Source organism: Xiphophorus couchianus, chromosome 22 (assembly GCF_001444195.1).
Source record: "Xiphophorus couchianus chromosome 22, X_couchianus-1.0, whole genome shotgun sequence".
In the NCBI taxonomy this organism is placed as follows: Eukaryota; Metazoa; Chordata; class Actinopteri; order Cyprinodontiformes; family Poeciliidae; genus Xiphophorus; species Xiphophorus couchianus.
In genome coordinates, this window is record NC_040249.1 from 21,873,529 (window position 1) to 21,894,452 (window position 20,924).

General features: G+C 35.4%; 1 protein-coding gene across 1 annotated transcript in view; it reads left to right on the plus strand.

The window, feature by feature from the left end:
* The window catches only part of LOC114138429 (gamma-aminobutyric acid receptor subunit pi), a 67,674-nt gene extending 53,560 nt beyond the window's left edge, over positions 1-14,114 (plus strand). Inside the window, exons 6-10 of the mRNA XM_028007674.1 lie at positions 1,333-1,415; positions 6,000-6,137; positions 6,329-6,481; positions 8,084-8,274; positions 8,884-14,114. Of these exons, the coding sequence (XP_027863475.1) occupies positions 1,333-1,415; positions 6,000-6,137; positions 6,329-6,481; positions 8,084-8,274; positions 8,884-9,249 (931 nt within the window). The 3' untranslated portion in view covers positions 9,250-14,114. The remainder of the gene's footprint in view (positions 1-1,332; positions 1,416-5,999; positions 6,138-6,328; positions 6,482-8,083; positions 8,275-8,883) is intronic.
* The last annotated feature ends 6,810 nt before the right edge of the window (positions 14,115-20,924 follow it).

The window sequence follows — 20,924 nt, forward strand, 5'->3', positions numbered from 1 at the left end:
GGAAAGAGCTACAAATGTCAGAGTGATTGTAGGGAAGCTCCCAGCATTTAAATGTGAAGGATTTTAACAAGGCTCTGGGTCCCTTTCTTAGATCATGTACAGTATGTCCTTTTACATACTGTGGTAAAATACTGATAAACATTAAGTTAAAGACAACCAACTTTCATCACAATAAAATCTTACGATGGGACATGGATGATGAAAGTCAAAGTGAAGAATTGATTTGCAGTGGGAATAGCAGAAAGTTTCTTTAAATCACTGGAGTTTTCACTGATTAATGCCATTATTTACTGGTCAGTCCTTCATTGCAGTAACAGAATTTTGCTCTGAACAACATATGCATATTACAATCTATTATGCTGAAAAATTATCAGAATAAAAAAGTAGCTTTAAATCTAGATGATGAGTGTTAATAACTTAGAAATATATCAGTAATTTATTGCTATATAAATAGAGTAGCCCGTTGTTATAAAAAGCTTGGTCGAGTAACAACTCTATTAAAATTCTCTTGTCTTCTCCATTTTAAGGGTATTTAGTCTGAGATAATTTGCCTCTCTTTCAGTTTTTCTTAATTATTTTTTTAACCAATTAAAAGTTGCTGAACATCTGGGCCAAATGAAAAAATATACCTTTAAACCATATGGATCGTTGCAGGGTGTGGCATTAGTGAGTTTCTAAAAAAGACAATTATATTTCACTTGGTATTCTAGTTTCACCACTTAATATTTGTGCTGTGAAAGGGAGAATTTTTTAAAACCTTCTGTGTAAGATGATTTAATAAAATATTGATGTATTTTCAGGCTTTTTGCACATTTTTACCTGAGATGCCAGTACATATAGCATATGGCTCTGAATGCAGTTATTTCTGAAAGAAAAGATGAAAAATGAAGGCCTCCAGAAATGATGCGTCATGGCTACATTATGTCATCCATCGCAGTGCCTCAACGCCTAATAATTACAGATCTAAGTAGCTGTATAACATCTCTGTGGTAACATATTGATAAATGCCTGAGGAATGCCTAATGTGGCTGATATGACTAATGTGATCTGCTTTTTACTGCTATATAATTAGGATCAATTTGGTGTTTTTGTGGGTTTTTTCATTAATGTTTTGTAAAATTACATTTTGCTTTGAATTTTATACATTTTGCTAACATGCCATGGGATTCATTTCTCATTCATTGCATCTCCCACTTTTCATGTTCTGTGGTAAGAATGAGAGCCTTTGATGAGTTTATAACTGATTAGTGACACCAACTATCATCCCATCAAAGGTAAATGTAAATATGGATTCTAATAAGGGAAAAAAAAACCAATTCTTTTTTTCTTCAGGATCACCACTACTGTGGCATGTAACATGGATTTGACGAAGTACCCCATGGACAAGCAGACCTGCACGTTACAACTAGAGAGCTGTAAGGACACTTCACTCTTTGTTAAGAAAATTTGAGCCATGCTTCTTGAAGCATGGGCAGAGAGTTGGTGGCTGGGTGTGATTTCAAGTGAATGTGATCAAAACGAGGGATCAAACGCATCACTTTCTCTCATCTTCTACATCGCTTGCAAAAGCAAGTGCAGTCTTTGCCCGTGTGTGTGCAAAAAAACAAAAACAAAAAAGCCCCACTGATGTCACAGTGCATCAGAAACTGGGACATTTTAGGTAGAAATTGAATAATCTGTTGTGTTTGACACTGGAACAGCCGACTCAGATTAAAAAAACCCCAAACAAACACAAAGCCAGAGAGTTGTGCTTGAAAATGATCTACTTTTTTAGTGAAGAGTTGCTGAGTAGAAAAAGTACAAGCTACACACTTTCTGTGAAGCTTTAAACTTTAAACTTTGACAGAGCGTAAGGCTTTTATGTTACTTTAACACGGATAAAGCACAAAGAGTGTCTATCCAGCCACACCTTCATTGCCTTGCAGAGGAGTGTGTTCTCACATTTTGTCCTGTTTCAAACACAAACCTCAATGTACTTCACTCAGGCTTTCTGTGACAGACCAAACAAAGAACAACATAATCCTCCGTAAGTGGAACGATCAGTAGACACGGTTTTGAAACTTCTAAAAGTATGGGATGCATTTCTGTATTCAGCTCCCCTATGTGCTGATAGCCTCACATATCATACGGTGCTTCCCCGTCTTCCGCCTTAGAGATAAGGCGAGGAGGGAGCTCAGTGTAGAGCTGCTTCGTTTCTGCACCAAGCATAGCATGGTGCTGTGGGGCTGGTGTGCATAAATTGAAATATGCATAATTTTTAATTTATGCGTTTTGCATGAGGGCCGGAAAGTTGTGTGTTCGTCTCTGAAAACACTTTCTTTCATGTTTTGATGTGAAATAAGCATACCAACGCCAGAACAAAAGCAAAATATGTGTTGCTATCTTTAGTTAGTGAGAGTATTGTTATCTACAGTGAAATGTATCCTGAACCAAACCGGTCTGAAAAGCCACTTTGAGTGGAAGAAGCCATTACTTCAGAAGCAACACAAGAAGCTGGATTAAAGTTTGCCAATGTGCTCAGGTATAAATTATTCTCTTTGGGTGCACCATCATTCAACCTATGATCCAACTTATACAGTTCAAAAAGCAATTCTGCCTCATATTTGTGAAATATCTGTATATACTGCAAAAACACAAATTCTTACCAAGTACATTTGGTCTGGTTTGAAATTCAATTACTTTAGTATATGAGAAATAAGACAAAACTAAATTACTAGTAACTTTTAAGCAAGCTAGAGAAGCTTTGTTTAAGTCAATAATTTCTTAATATTGATGAAAAATTATTAGTTCTAAATGTCTTGTTAGGAGTGAAATAATTTGCCTGTGGAACTGGCACTTTTTTTCAATGTTAAGAAATTATTTACTTAAAACAGGCTCTTAAATCTTGCTGAAAAGTTACTAGCAAGTTAGTTTATTATTTTTCAGGTGTGCGAACATACTTGGTAAAATTTTGCAGAATAACAGTTCTTGGAAAAAAAAAATCTTCCTCTTATTATTCTAGCATTTACCAAAAAATAAAAATAATCAAATATGTTACCCTAACTGATTTATAACAGGAACAGTTTGGTCTAATTATATTTGTCTGTATATTAGATATGTTTTTTTATGTGGGGTCATGAAGTAAAGTAAAGAGTACCTGAAATAAAAAAGTTATTATGATTGAAAGAAGATGTATTCTTTGGTGACATGGTGGATATAATATGTTGTACATCTTCCTCCACTTTCTATTCCCAGCTGGCTTTAGTTTTTTTTTTTTCTGTAAAATGACAGCCAGCCAGGCTAGGCTCAGTCTGATCTCTGCCAGAAGACAACCAAAACCTAAGCTCCACACAAAACCTTTACCTCAAGCTCCAGTGCCACTTAGCTGACAGAAAGACATTTAAAGGATAAAGTCAGTTAACTGAGAGGTGAGGGTTCTTCCTCTGGACCCTCAATAATTCTTGGCTAAATATCTTTTTCTTATCTTTTCCTCCCTCCTCTCAATTCTGTTTCTATCCCTTCCTGATATTCAGTTTCTTTTCTGTATTACATCCTGTCCTCCTCTAGCTGTCCCGGTGTCTCTTTATGAAAATGTATATCCAAGGATTTATTTCTTTTAAAGCCGTGCCAGAATTGGATCCTCTGCGCAGGAGGAGGCTTTAAAGGCAGAGCTGTTGTGGGAGTGTGTGGGGTGTTTAAATTAGGATGCAGTAAAATATTTAGTGCTTCTTGGCAGCGACAGACATAAAAAAGTGCCATTCTTTTGTAGTGCTTGAAATAAAATGTCGGTGCTGGATGGCACCTTTTGCAAAGTCTTTTGTTAGAATGTGGAACTGAGGGGCTGACTTTTCCACGCCAACGTTTAACTTCCTGTGTCGTGCCAATGCTGCAGGTCAAACAACGGATCAGTTCTTCCTTTAAGAATCACGGTTAGCGACAAAACTGTGATTTGTTGAAGGCATCAAAGTCAACCGTATCCCACATTTAACTGCTTATCAGGGTTCATGTCATCAATCCATGACTTTGGGTTAAGTGAGGTGAAGACTCTAGCAACACTTGAAACACTGAGGAACCAAGTTTATTAATAGACCAACTGGTTTCATCTTCATCTTTTTATATGGGTTAGTATTAGGGGAATGGTGAGAAATGAAGCATAATTTCTGACAGGAGATGACAGGGGTTCAAACTACAATTCTTATTCTCTTACTCCCTCTGCAGATACATTTGGAAAATGCATCTGATACTTTTAACCTCATTAAATAAGCAGGTCTGGCTTTTAGAACTGAAAATCAACCACATGATGATTCCTATATCCTTACAATATTAGACGTATATGCTGCTACAGTAAACTCTTTCACACATGACTGTGTTCTCTTTGATCATCTGATTTTTTCAGGCCTCCTTTGAACAATAATTAATTGGGTTATCTCAGTTCTCCAGTGCGCTGTGTTATATGCATGGCTTGTCTTTTTGTGTTATGCTACGAGGTAAGAGTGATGCTCCTCACCAGGATCTTGTCGCACTCTTTTGCTATCTTCTTTGATTAAGTGAAGGAACAGAAGTACAGTCACTTGCATACGCATAATTTTTAACGTTTTCACACTCTGTCACATTACAACCACAAACTCCAATGCTTGTATGTTATTTAAATTTCAGGAAAGATATCATCACAATGTAATTTACAATTGTAAAGTGGAAGAAAAAGTGCACATTATTTTTAAAGAACTAAAAAGAAAACATCTGAAAAGTGTGGCATGCATGTGTATTCTATACCCCATGATTCAGTGCTTGCAGAACCATATTAAGGGGTATTTCTCTGCTCTGCAGTTCTAGAGACTAAACTTTTTTCCTACTTGTCTTTACAAAAAAGATTAAACTGAGTCAGATTGGAACCAGTGTCGTAATAATTTGCACAGTCACATTTTGGTCTGAACTTTGGCTAGGACATTCTGAAACATGAATAATTCATCTAAATCATTCCAGTGTAGTTCTGGCTTCATGTTTAGGTTTATTGAAATATAAACTTCCACCTGACCTGCTGCTAATGTAAGATATGATGTTGCTTTAAAAGTAAAAAAAAAACAAAAAACACCTATCTTCTTCTTTCCACTTCACACTTTGTGTTATTCTGTTACATAGCTTCCAATAAATCCAGTTGTAATGTGACAAAATGGCTTGATGGGTCTCCGTCACATGCCTGATCACTTGCATGAAATTCTGCGACAAAAACAAAACTCTCGTATTGATGATACATTTTTAGACAAACTGATGGGAGAGAGAGAATGCAATTGACAGAAGGCAAATGAAAACATTTAAGCACCAATTAAGTATGTTTAGAACTCTTATAGATTCACTTTTAAATGTTAAATTGAGGTCTGGTGTTTTAGCACTTCATTTTGCTTCCCTCGAACATCTTTCTTGTTGCAGATATTTAGCATTATGCCCAGTTTACCAGGCCCCCACTGTGAAGCTCCATTCCTAAACAACCGAGTCTTAATAAGATCAGAACATTGCACAGCTATTAGCCTTTGACATTCCCTGCTGTTTCTCTCATTGCCACTTCAGACTTTAGCAAAGGAAACATCAGTTATTCTGTTGCTATAAAATCCACAGCTGTAGCACTGATTTAATGCACATGTGTGCATGTTTATGGATTTGTTCCACATTTCAAAAGGAACTCCAGTTATTTAGGTGCATATAAACACATTCTTTCACATTACAAAGTGCAAACTAACATATTTATTTATTTATTTATTTATGTATGTATGTATGTGAATTTGTGGAACAAGTCATCAAATAGGAAAGGAAAGAGACATTCGATGATGTAATATTCCAGCTCATACATAACAACACAGATACCCTATCAATAAAATGAAGAAACACATCACACATTGTAGCCAAAGAGATTAGCAATAACATCATTCAACAAAGAATAAAAACAAAGGATTAAAACTTGGTCTGACTACATTCTATAGACACAAACTTAAAAGAAAAGATTTCATCTCTTTACTCTTTTTCAGGGGGCTACAACATCAACGACGTCATGTTTTACTGGACCCGAGGAAATGAGTCGGTCAGTGGCTTAGACACCCTCCAACTGGCTCAGTACACCGTAGAGGACCACTACACATCTGCCTCAGAAGCTGTCTATGAAACAGGTGAGAATGAAGACTAAATATTTGACTAATGTTTGAGTTTGGCTCAAAAGAAGTGCCTTATCTTTGAATATTTAGAATTATACCATTTAGGTAAGTTTATGCCACTTCTGCTAAGCTCAACTGTGCTGGAAATTGGCATCTACATTTTTTCTTTTATTCTTATTTCTTAATTTTTCTCTCTTCCCTTGAAGGCCGTTACCCGAGGCTGGTTTTCCACTTCGAGCTGAAGAGGAGCATTCTGTATTTCATCCTGGAGACTTATGTCCCCTCCAGCTTGCTGGTGGTCCTCTCCTGGGTGTCCTTCTGGATTTCCTTATCCTCTGTTCCAGCTCGAATTTGCATAGGTATTCATCAGTTTGCTATGGTGCATCAAATCTGACTCAAGAATATTTTTTTATTATATCTGTCATTTTTTTCCAAAACACTGGCGAAGATGACTTTATTCTCGAAAATTCTTTCATGAGATTTTACAACTGTTGTTTTAATTAAAAACTAACTTATGACAAAAAATGTGGCGAGGAACTTCTTTGAACCCCCACCGTTCAGGAGTTCGTGAATCACATTGCAGTTAAAGTGGCCTGTGATTCTAGACATACAATTATTTTTTTTGACTCTGGGTATTGCAGCTCCTCTGTACTCTCTTCAGACAGTTCACAGCCCATCTTGAATGAGTGAAAGACAGTGACTGAATGGATGAATTTCAGATGCAGTCAAGTCAAATCGTGGTTTAGGTTTTGATCTCAAAAATCTCTCTAAATTGATTTTGTTTGAGCTAAGCATTCCAACCCTGAAACCCACCTGACTGCACTCATTCTAACCTTTAAAAGCTGCCAGAATATTAATCATTGAAGCACATGACAGTTAGCTCAATTTTTCATGATGTCTGTATTTGGTCCTCGTTCCCTGTGAATCATTGGTGTTATTTTTTAGAGAATCTCATTAGATTTTTTTTTTTACTCTAGTCTTGTTATTTGAAATTTTACGGCCATGTAAAAAATAAACTTTACACAAATAAAGTTTATTTATTTATCTTTAGTTTTTTGTTTTTTTCTCGTTGGTGTTATTGGACATGATCCAGATGAACAGCTGAAGGTTGGGGAAGTGGGATGGCGCCATCACAATCAAGCCAGTTTTCAATCCATCTTGCTTGTTTGCTATAATGAGCTAAATTATCTGTTTAATGTTTTATCCACTGACCACCTTAATTCTCTTTAACACTTTGTAAATTGTCCAAATTGCAGAGTTTAGAAAATTAAACTATAATTACCATAATCCTCTCATGATTGAGTGTTGACTAGACACTGTAGAATATCTCTATGCAATCATGAGAAAAAGTCTTAGAACTGCTAAACACCAGATGAATTTTTGTAGATGCCATCGCTTTTTGCCACTCTATCATAAACATTTCGTCAGTATTAATATATAATTAAAATTTTGAAATTAAACTTTTATAAATGAATTTGAGTTTACTTATTCAGGAACATTAACTGCATAAAACTCCATTGTACCAGATTTAGCCCCTGGCTTTTTTTTTCTTACATTTGACTAAAACCTTTACATTGCTGGTGTTAAATTTTTTTGCATATTTTAAAAAGAGAAACCACACACTAGTAGATTGCGCCTTTCCAGGATTTTTTTTTCATAAAACGCAAAGTCTAGAGCAAACCAGAAAAAAGCATTGTGTAGACATTTTCCTAAACAAATCTTTACTCGTTGCTTTTAGAATAAATCTATAAGGTAATAAATGTGGAAAGAGAAAGGACAGTTAATACTTTCAGATGCAATACTAAATGGTTTTCAGAAATGTTCAGACCAACGTTTTAGTCATTTAAAGCGAATTTATTTATTTTTGGCTGTTAGAATTTTTGGGGTTTGAATCAGTCATTGAACAACAACATGTTTATCACATATCTCTATAGACCAATGCTGAGTTTATTGTTTGACAGGAGTGACCACAGTCCTGACTATGACCACGCTGATGATGGGAGCCCGGACATCGCTGCCCAATGCCAACTGCTTCATCAAGGCCATTGATGTCTACTTGGGAATCTGCTTTAGCTTCATCTTTGGAGCGCTTATTGAGTACGCCGTGGCCCACTTCTGCACTCTAACTCATGCTGATGCTCACATGTTGATGGTGAGACTCTGCTATATATTTAAAAGCATTGTTGTTAATGTTCAATATCATACAACACTGTCTGCAATTATTGACACTCCTGGAAAATAAAATAAAAAATAAAAAATAATATTTCAAGTATTTAAATAGTAGTGAAAAAGATATCTCATATTAAACAATAATTGGGACAAAATTAAAATAGCAATAACTTATGGAGCCTTTGCTGTTTCTTTTTGCTCAGTCTTTCGACATCATCTGTACTGGAAACTTATGCTCTTGTATTTTCAGCTCACCATCATCTCAGGCGTCTGAGATGATGTGGAAAAATCATAATTGGTGATTGGCCCAACTGGACGGTGATTTGCTCAGAAACTATCTTAATCTGACTTTACCAAAGCATTTAGGAAGTTCAGGAAATATTCTTTTTGTTGTATGTTTGAAAGGTTAAAAAGTTTTTTATACATCTTTACTGTGCCAATAAATGTGAAGGATGGTGTAACTCTCATCATCCTAGTCATTCTGTTTGCCATAATGATTATCATCTTTGTTAATAATCATGTTTATGAACCGTCCAACCGCTTATCAAGTTTCTAATCTGTCTTGTGTTTCCATCTGACCTTTGTCCTGCAGTACGGCCACCACATGTACGACATGGACGACGAAATGAACGGCATCGTCACCACCATTTCCACTCACGCCAACAGAGCCAAGAGACGCAAGGAGCCCGCCGTCACTTCCCCGCCGGCTCCTGCCTCGGCAGAACTCAGCGTCAGCCCCTCCAGTCCTTCAGGCAGTGAGCCCAAGCCTGAAGTGTCCCCTCCAGAACCCACCAACTGGTGCCTCACCACTCTTGCCACACTGCGCAAAATCCTCCGCTTTATAAGCTGCTGTCACATCGAGAACCCCCACCACATAGACAACTACTCCAGAGTTACGTTCCCCCTTTCTTTCGTCTTTGTCAACCTACTCTACTGGACATATTATCTGTACTTCTAGTATTGGCTTTAGAGCGGTGGTGTGTCTCTGAGAGTGTAAGGCAAAGACTGTATGTAGACAAGAAGTGTATTTTACTATATGTATGTACAGAAAGCATTAACAAGGTGTGTTCTGAGATGGGTTTATACCGTTTCTACATTTGGTTTCATAAGCAAAGTAGCAAACTCGAATGAGACCATTGTTTTTATTTATCTATTTATTTATTTAGTTATTTAATTAATAAAGGTAGAATTGCAGCTTCATTATTTTGAATAGTAAAACAGGTGCATCTTAGTAAATTAGAATATTATTGATAGTTGAAATAGCAGTCCTGTGAAAAGTATCCCCATTTTTACAATATAAATGCTCAATAATTGGATCAGCTGGATCAGTGTGGCACGGCATGGAAACTCGTTCTCTTAATGACATCCTTTAACTACTCTGATTGTTGGCTCTGGTGTCGTTTGTCTTCTTCTTGACAATACTTCATAGATTCTGTATTAGGATTATGTTAGGATAGTTTGCTGGAAATCTAAATAAGGATCTCCATATTGTTTGTCATCAGAGGGAAGCATAAGGAGCTCTAAATGTTGGTTGTTGCTCTGACGGCTTGGTAAAACAGGGTGGAACAACACCGGCAGATGCTATTTTTTCCAAAATCAGTGAAATTTCCACAGTCAGTTTTATGAAGAGCTCCGCTAAAAAAAAGGCTGCACCTTTACTTTTTTCCTTCCACACAACTTTTCAGTAAAATACTAACATACAAAACTTAACCAACTTGATAATAACAAATTTTTATTTCTTGCTAATTAGAAGTCTTTGCCTTGATTGTCAAGGCTGATATTTTTTAGATTCTAGCTATGTTTTCTGTGATTGGTCTGATGTAATATTCAAATTTCTGCAAAATTAAATTTGGAGTTTTTATTAGCTGTAATCAAAATGAACGGAAATGACTATAAATATACCACTGCATGTAGCAACATTATATTACGTACAGGTTTTTAATGATATTTTAATTTACTTAGATTCACCAGTATACTTTTCATTCCTGTTTTTCTAAATTAATCAGTTATTTTGCTAAAAAGAAACGACCAGCTTTAATCAGAGAACATAGGGTCTGAACAGTTTTACCAATTGAAAAGCAGGAAAAGGCTATTGCATTCTTTCTACTTGAGATATATTCATTTTAAAATGGAGCTGTGATTTAAGGCTTGGTGACAGATTTCACAAGGGCTGTTATGTGAGAGCAAATTCCCACAGCACTTTGATTTTCTGCTGTGATGGACTGATCATCGATATTTTATAACTTCATCTTCTATTTTCTGGAACATTTAGGAGGAAGTAGAGAAAAAACAAATGGCAGCTGTGAGGTGAAAAAGACCCATCATAGAGTGTGTTAAAAAGAAAAATACTCTAAACCTTTCTCCAAATGGATGATCACTCCTGCCAGAGCTGGAAAAATCTTTTTCTCTGTCACTGTGTGAGTTGCTTTTTTTAAACTAAGTAGTAAGGTTCTGTTTGCTTGTATTTTTTGTTTTTTATTGAGAATATGAATATATATAGTGGCCTTTAATCATTTATAAACCAATTTTATTACAGTAATCGTTATATGAGTCTGAAGCCCCCTGTATCCACTCCCTATTAAGAAATTGCACATTCTGAATTTTATGAATACAGTACATGCTATTAAATAACACAAAACATAAAAAGAAACTGTAAAAAATGGTTCATCCTAAAATGCCAGAGGTATAAAGAAACTATGTGTCATAAATGGTAAATAAATATGCCAAACTGAAAAAAGACACCAGCTTCATATACAAATGGTACAGGATTTTCTTTTAGAGTCTGTCTCTCACAATACAGACCTCTCCATTCTTTGAAGGTGGAAAAACTTTTTTAAAAATGGAGGCATCTCAAATACTTTTCCTCCCACTGTATATATCAAACCATTTCCAAAGTAGTATCTAATTATCAAAAATGGGTTTTTTGGGGGGATATGTAATTATCATAGAACATATTATTATCAACACTGCCTGCTCATGTGATGTTGTGGTAAATTACAATCTTGTCTCCTGAGACCAGCCTTAAATTGAACTAAATTTCCCTACTGAGGGGGAAAAGGAAACATTATTCTCTTCTTAATCAACTCTGTGGTATGAAATAAACCTGACAAAGACAGAAAAACAAATCATTATCACCATATCATAAACTCTGGATGTAGACAGTTAAGCTTTTATTAATTCACACTGTGGTGTCAATGCCCACAGAGCAGGGGTAACAGATTAGACATGTGGATGTGCCACACTTTAAAGTACAGTGAGATAGTGAGCGATACATTATTTATGCAGTATTTCTCTCTGTGGCTTCAGCAATTGTTTCTCAGTAGTAGTATCCAGGCTTTGTGGAATGGGAATGAAATGGCCAAAATAAATAAAGAGGATGGAAGCCTCTGTGCACTGTGAAAACGAAAACAAAACAGCATGGCATTTCTTGGTTTTCATGATTCAACTTTTACAAAGAAGGGAGAAATCCCATCCCAGTAAATGCTGACATAACCATGATGGGGCAGCAAGTGGCTATAATGTCTTTATTACATTTTAAAAGCCATAAAAAGCATTCTAAGTGTAGCCAGTGATTGTGTTTTTGCAGCAACTTCACATAAAAAAACAATAGGAAACCGCTGTGTCCACTGAACACACATTGAAGTGTAACGGTGAAAAGGTCAGAACAAAATATAGGACAAAAGTACACCCTTCATGCATAACATTTTTGTCACTGTGTGCCCACAGTTGATGTGTTTCAAAGAGGGAAATGGGCAAACATTAGGATTTGAGTTTATAGTGCCCTTGTGACTGGGTCAGAGCATCCAATAACCCTGTCTGCAGTGGTCAGTCTCTATTTAAAGTGGTTCAAGGAAGGAGAAGTTGTGACTCTGTGACAGGGTCATTCATGTACAGGCTGTCCTCTGGATAGACTGGATCTATCCAACAGAAAAGCCACTGCTGACCAAATTGCAGATTAATTTAATACTAGTTCTGATAGAAGGGGGAAAGAATACACAGACCCTCATAGTGTGTTGCCCTGCTGACTCCTGTTCAGTGCAGAAATAACCAACAATCTGATGAATTAAATTGTCTTTCACAATCCATGAATGGCCAGGCGAGCGTGCGTTGGCTATCTGGGGAACACAAAGCACCAGGAAGTGCTACAAAAAGAAGGCAAGTCGCATTAGCATGATAATGACAATGTTCTGCTGCAAAATGTCTCCGCAGATGTCACTTTGACTTTGACGCCACCTACCCAAGCATTGTTATAGATCATGTACACCCATTTATGGAAGCAGTGCAGTTGTCTGAATGTACCTTCTTTGTTTGAGGAACACAACAACGTGTTTGAGGTGTTGACTTGGCCTTCAAATCTCCCAAATCTAAATCCATTGGACTGACATGAATCCATAAAGTTTCAGCTAACTTAGAGGACATGCTTCTAACATTTTACAAGATGCTGCAGCACACCTTCAGCGTTGTAGAGGAGCCCAAGCCTCAACGAGTCAACGGTATTTCGCTGGTGATCACAATGATATGCTTGATCTTGTTCCCTTTGAAAGAAGAACAATTTTATAATTCTGTTAGGGAGCATAAAATATAATATATTTTTTTTAACTTTAACTTCGTTTACTTTTGAAATTTATCTTTGGGCTTTCAGTTTTCCCTCTGACTAAGTTATAATGTGGTGACCTCCACCACATTATAATCTGGACAGCAGGTGTAAAATATACCCGATTTCACAATGCCTTGGTTTGTTTGCTCACAGGAATTTGAGCCAAAGAAGATGCTTTCATTATTCTTAGTTTTCCCTTTAGTGTCAAATGCTTAAAGTGCTTTGCTGAAAAGAATCTACCATGATTGTTTTTGTCACTAGAGAATACATAAACTGCATGTTGTAGGCGAGCAGATGAAAACAACAACAGTCAGACCACAGGAGTCAGTTGAACTAAAGAGATGCATGTTTATTTATTGCCGTTTACTCAGTATTACTGTGAAAAACTCAAAGTTGGTGAATTAAAACCACAGTTCATTTTTAAAGAACTAATTTTGGGTTTGTCAAAAGGAGAGCTAAACAGTCAATGTACAGTAATGACCTGCTTTAGCTCCATGGTTTTAGCTGTCTGCCGTCTACAGACAAACATTTCAATTATTTCTTCTGCCTGATGCTTTATAAAAAATAGGATCTTTTTAGTTTGTATTTTCCTTTCTGCATGGTTTTAGGTGTACCTTTTTTCCTTCTACATTCTTTTATTTTGTCTAACACACAGAATTGGTCTCTGTAAAAAGCTAATTGTGAGGACTGGGTTCGTAGAAAGCTCATTGCCAAACATGAGATTTAAAATTTTGAAAATTCTAATTTTCAGACCCTTCCACCAAACTGTGAGTGACACCTTCTCTGTGGATGTTGGAAAACATTTACTTTTTATATTTAATATCATCATTATTACTTTGCTAAGCTAGTTAAGCTTAACATATGCATGTAAATGTGGAACCAAAGAGCCACAACACCGAGAACACCGATCCAGTCATATTTTAAAAACACACTGAATGAACATTGTTTTGGACATTGAATGCTGAAGGATGTCAGTGGGACATTGGAGGGATATACTTAAAGGATAATGGAAAATAGAGACCTTTCATCCTCCAGTGTGGGGGGTCTGTCAGTTATAAACTATCAACTGAGAGGACAACTTTACTTTACGGGACATTTTCTTGTCAAATGTATTTATACACAATAGTAACATCCAGTTGCTCTATCTACTGTACATAAACAATACCACTATGCATGTTTATCTGGTGTATGAATGTGAATAATAGCAATAAAAAGGTTTAATGTGTTATTTGTTGATGCTTTGCCAATTTTGTTTGAAGGTGTTTAAGAAGCTTTTCATCACCTAACAGGAATCCTAAGATCTGAAGAGCCGACTCATCCTTCAAAAAAGATGAAGCTACAGCTTGTAATTTTAATAAAGGAACATTAAAAGACTGGTAATAATCATTACTATTTTGTTAATACTTCTATCAATGAGGAGATAAAAAAAGAAAATACTTTATTGTGCATATCTGTTTAGAAAGGAATAAAAACTGAATGGATACTTAGTTCTAATTCTCAAGCAATGCTCCAAATTGACCACAGATCCTGACGAGGTGAAAGAACAATAGTTAAACAAGTGATCATAAGGCCTCTATGATACATTTTTTGTTTTTTCTGAATATCGCTCAATTCCAAATGCAAAGTGAGGAAGTGTCAGTACATTCCATTCCATGCTAGGAGAGACAAACACTGTTGCTAGTCTCAAAGTAACCACTGGGCAAATAGACTGACTGGTGGAAAAGATTTCTACTTGGGGAGAGATGGAGAAAATTAAAAATGACAAATTGAGCAGCTGCCTCTGACACATTATGGGCCCTTTGTCTTCCTGTGCTGATTGGACGGTTGTATGCTGGAAGCAAATGAACAAGATGTGGTTCCGAAACATTAAATTCCTAATCATTCTCTCTCTTTCCTTCTTTTTCCTCTTCCTCAAAATGATGTTAGGTGTTAGAGCTCAGAATATTAGGTTATAAAATCTGTTCTTTAAAACTATGAGAGATCCTTAACCTTGTGATTAAACTTTTAATCAGTTGAGATAATAATTTGAAACCTCGATTCACTTTTCATAAAACTTTCTCTTTATCTCTGTTTTATCGTCTTTTAGGCCTTTTCTGTCAGAAATTATTTGTACAAACAATATTAAAATAAATATAATCCTTGATTATACTATTAATTCCTCTTGTTCTGTCTTTATTATACATGCATGAAGTGTCATTTCTTTTAGCAATAATAAATAAATCATAATTTCATGCATTCATCTCCTAAAGCAGCTTGTCCTTGCAGGGTTGTGTGCAATTTAGCTTGAAAGAGTAATTAGTTAATAATTACTGATTACTTCCCCCAAGAAAATGATCTGGTTACTTTACTAATTATTAATTTTCTAAAGTAATTAGTTATTTAATTACTCAATTAAAAAAATATGCACAACCTGAATGTACTTTTCAGCCTTAATCTATTCTTTCTACATATTCAATCATTTACAATATAATCAAATTAAATCGTCTCTTTTTAAAACTTGATTTGTTTCATTCTTTTAACTTTATGCGCAATGCATCACCAAAAATTCTTTTTGAACAATGTTGTTAAATATTTAAAACAATTATCTACGTATTGCACTATATTTTAAGAAAATCCTGTCTTTCTGAGTATTCCACTATTTAAAATAAAATATGTTTGTGTTTAAACTCCTTCATTCAAACAGATGTAAAATACAGCAATGAAATGAAATAATTTAAATCAAAGTCTCTCTGGAATACAATCAGAATTTTTAACATTTACATCTTTAACAAGGCAAATGACAATGACATATGTGATTGTCATGAGATGCTCACATACAAAATTACAATTTCAAAATGCAATGCGTTTGCGGGGAAGTAACAGTAATCTAATTACCTTTTCTTACTTTACTCAATACTTGAAAAAAGTAATTCGATTACAGTAATGCAGTTAATTTAAATTCAAATCAATGTGCATATTTACAAAAATGTAATGCCAAGGCACTTAACCAGTGAAATATGTCCAATAATATCCAAAAATAGAATCAAATAAATACAAAAAACTGACTCAAAATCAGTTTTAGGTTAATTGGTCTCTAAATTCTCCCTAGGTGTGAGTGTGTGTAGAGGGGTGAAAAACAAGTTGTTAGTAAACAAAACCAAGAAGTAAGAAAATAGGCACCCCAACATAATTTTTCATTTTGTATCTTTAATTTCTCATCGTAATAAGTTCTTTAGTGTTATTTCAGTTAGTCCATGCAATTCTACACATGGCCGCTAGGGGCGCTGACGCGTTGGTGACCAAGAAAAGATTGAGCACACCAGAAGAATAAATCTACCTGTTGAAGGTAAAAGGAGCTCAACGTGTGTGTGTCGACTTTTCTATATCACAGATCTGTAAAATGTATTTTGATGCATAAATGTGGTGTCCTTTAAGAGTTTGAGAGGTTATAGACTCGAGAGTCAACTGGCGGGTCACTTTGTGCAGCTTTGGATTGACATTGTGTAGAAAACGGGACGTATTTCGGGAGGCTAACAAATGCTAATGCGAGCGAACATTGTACATACGGTATGTGTTGAGCTAGCTGAGAAACAGTTGAAGGACTATTGAATGCACTTTGAACTTCTTATATTTTTTACTTTTGAAATGGTAAAAGACATTTTTCTGGTGTCTTTTCTTTATGGGTTATTTAAAAAAAAAACACAGAAACAATGTTGTTGTCAAACTCAATGAGTAAATGGTTGCATGAACAGACAGTATTAACGGAGCAGTTTGTAGTTTTTTGTGTAAGAGATAAAATACTGTAATGTTGTTAAAACAGTGGATACAGTTAAAAGCTACATTGCTTAAATATTAAAGTATATGTTGTGCAAAATAAAAATTGTGAAAGCTATTAAAATAGTTAAAAGCAAATCCATATGTTTTTATTTTGACAGTTAAAAGTACAAAAGGTCCGAGGAAAAGGGACAAGATATTTGAGTAAAACAAAACTAATTGGTTTGGAGAATTAAAAGCTATGTAAAATATTTTGTCATTCAATAAAATTCATGATGGAACATGTTAAAATAATTCTCGTTCGGCTTAAAGGGATATCACAGTCATTTGTAATGTACTGAATCGAAGGGTTATTTGTTGAAGTTATACAGTGATACCTGAAGTGTTTGATATGAAGTATTGCATATGTAGTGTTGGATATGGAGTACGGCCATCACAAGAAGAATAAATCTTCCGGTTGAAGGTAAAAGGAGCTCAACGTGTGTGTCTCGTCTTTTCTATATCATAGCATCACACATTGAGGGAAGATCATCTGCTACATTACCCTCAGCCATCCGAGGTTGCAGGGTAACGTGTGTGTGCATGGTTGTTTGTCCTGTTTGTCTCTGTGTTGCCCTGCAACAGACTGGCGACCTGTCCAGGGTGAACCCCGCCTCTCACCCAGAACGACAGCTGGATATAGGCACCAGAACCCCTCCTGACCCCACCAGGGACAAGGGTGTTAGAAAATGGATGGATGGAAAATCAGTTTCATCTTAATTTACAATGCAATGAAGCCAAATGGTAAGGTTTTCCTGGTTAGCATAATAAATATAAATGTTGTTCAAGTTGATTTTATCTTTACTGAATGCTTTGGATTCAAACAGGATTGAAGGAAGTAAGGCCTGCAAACCTTCACACATGAATCAGTTTGTTTAGTGTTGCTGCTGTTTGAGCAGCAGAGTCCCAGTGGGAGGGTCTGTGTGGGTCTTAATTCCCTGAAGGTTTTCTATCTTTGAGCAGAATATGAGATGATCTAAGATCCCTACTTCTCATACACTCTCACACAAAAACACACACTGAATTAGTCTTAATGGGAGAGCTCTGCAAGATGCTTTCATTTAAGGGTATATCAGGTCACTTTGCTCTGCCAGGCAGCAGCAGATTGCAGATTTCTCCTTTTAATGATTTCATTACCCAGCTGTACCCAGAGGATAAGCTAGAGAGGGAATTGCTTAAAAATAGAAAAAAGGTTTTTATGGGTCTCTAAAAAAGTCTTGCATTACTTGTTTTGTTCTTTATTCCTTGGTTTGCCTTACCAAAATGTTAGCACATTTAAAGCTAAGGCTTGATATTTACATAGACTAAAGACACACATGACTTTTTATCCCATTGACATTAAAGGTCATATGTAGTTTTTCAAATACATGAGTATCCTCTTGAGCATTTTCACATCCAAACTTTGAAGTATGTGGACAGCAGCTTGATGTTCTGCGAGTGTTTTGTTGATGTAGAGATTGATCCATTTTATTAAAAAGATGTTATCACGAAAAAAAGCACATTCAGTGGAAATACTGAAGAAATATCTTCAGAAATCAGCAGAATTTGGACATGACTGTGTCTTCTGACTGAAAAATGACTTACAACCAAATTTATTACCAAAGGGCTTAAGCACAATAAAGTCAATGTTCTAGACCTTAATCTCAGTTCCATAAAAATTAGGACAAAGCTGCAAAAATGTTCCCTACAAACCTGCCTGGATATTATTTTACAACCTAATTATGATTTAAATGTTGTTAATCTTTCTCTCTGGCCTTTCTGTTGTATTTTTTGGTCTCCATGATGATTTTTATTCACTAATATTTTCAACACATCTAATCAAAACTAACAGAAACAAACATTTGAAATAGCACCTTTTGTAATCTATATAAAATGTTTCACATTTTGAGTTAAATTATTGAGATAAAAGTAACTTTTTCATATTTTCTAATTTAATGACACTCACCTGTATGTTGTTATTCATGTCGCCATATGATAGTGGAGATTTTGTTGCGTCACAAACCATTTTACAACAGCTCACACTGATCCCTGCAAGGTAACAGCAGGTTCCTTTAAACCCCAGCGGTGCACTGACATGTGCTGCTCGGTGTTGCCACAAGATGGCAGTATGGAATCAAGGAACCACCGCTGAAAGAGCTCCACAGTGCGCCACGCATGTAATAGTCCTACTCACATGTTGATCCACTGAGACACAGGTCATCAAAAACAAGCAAACAAAAACTGATGATATCTTTGATATTTTGAAATGTAAAAATGGTATTCACTGTCTTGTGGTGAAACCCCAGAAAAAATTCTTCCAGAACAGGAACATTTAGTTTTTATTATTACTTAGAAACTGTGGAGTACTCATTACGTTTACAAATTTAGAGCACACTTTGAAAATCCAGAGAATACTTGTACTTATTTAGCATCCCAGAAGTCCAGATGATACTTACACTTATTTAGCAAACCCAGAACAAGAATTAGAACTTGCAATCCAGAAAAACTACCTTAGCAACTACTTTTTAGACTCCTATTCTTCCAAACCAGGAAAGGAATTAGACCAGAGGATTACTTATACTATACCAATCCTGAATAGGAGTATCTAATTTATTTACTTTGGATCAACATTATTGGCTTTTTTCTTCTTTTGCTTTTACCTTTGGTTTGTTGTTTTGATTGTATTTCCTTTTAAAACCTGTAAAGCACTTTGTATTGCCTTGTTGCTGAAAATGTGATATATAAATAAAATGATCTTTACCTAAAGTTACAGGGACAAATGGGATTCTGAAGCCAATATTGTGAATGCAAATCTGATTAATAAAAATAAAAAAAGAGAAGATTGTTTAAATCAGCTTATGTACTTATGCTAAGCATTTTCTAAATGTTCTGTGTAACGTGAAATTAAAGTGTCGCGTTAATAGAGATTATATAATAGAGCTATTGGCGTTATATAGTAGCATTAAGAATAATTAAAATGGTTGTTCAGATTCATAGTCCTGTATAATTAGTGCAATCTATGAAGATTTTTTCTTTTTAGAAATCTTTGTTCAAATCTGAATTATAGTCATTAAATTTGAAATACTATACTGTGCTCTTTTACTAGACCCATTTTTGGATTGGTTTTAAAAAAAATAAAAAATACAGCCAAACTATGGGAACTTCAGATCAGAATTGCATGATAGACCAAGTCTCTTGACAACTCTTCAAAACAGGAAAGACTAGAGAACATTCCATTTAAATGTCATCAAAAAGGAGTTGGGGATCATCAAGGACTCGCTAAATATAGAAAAAAATACATTTGCAGTCTCACAAAAACATGGTAAATTATGTTTTTATGCTAACAAAAGAAAAGAGGCGGGAAATATAGAACCTTTTAGCTTTTACCCATGAGTGATACATGATGGTAGCAGCATTGGGGTTTGTTTTCTTTAACTGGCGCCTTAGATAAAGTGGAGGGAATTAAACAAAAGACAAATAAAATCAATAGACTTCAAATATTACAACGTCCCAAAGCATCCATCCAAATGAACTAGAGAATGATGACATGACCAGAGAATTAAAGTTTGCAATCTGGAGTTCAGACCTGAATCTTGCCAACTCAATGGAGGGCAGTGCACTTTAGATGCTCTCACAATCTGATAAATTTAGAACCATTTTTGCAACAAAAAAAAAAAAAGAATGGGCAAGTTTTATTATGTCAAGATGCTGTGCTGTTTGAAAAATTATTGAATTTTCTATATTACAAAAATCCAACTTATTAACAAGAATGTGCCATCTTTTTGCATCCACTGTCAATGTATCCAGCCGCTTATTGGCAATTAAATTTCTAAGAAATAGAGCTACAATTTACAGAATAGAAACTATACATCTGGAGACAAAATCACAAAATGCTCCTTACAAAGACAGATGTAGTTTAAAGGTTGAAATGAGTAATTTGACCCATTAATCTGTATATTAATACACATTTTATGAACAGTACTACTAAAATGCTATGATGGGTGGCTAATTTGATTATAAGATGTACAGTAATTAGTGCAATCAAGACTTTGTTTTACTCTGGAACAGAGAAAGAATGCAGTGAAAGTCACACACAGTATGATGTTTAATATAAGTTTACTATCACAAAACAGAGTAAAATAAAACAGTATAGCTGCGAAGGTTCAGGAGAAAAAGTTGTCCAACTACATACCTGCAAACCATTCTGTGCGGCAGCACTTGAACTAAATGCAATTTTATGCACCTCTTAACAGCCATTCTGTGTC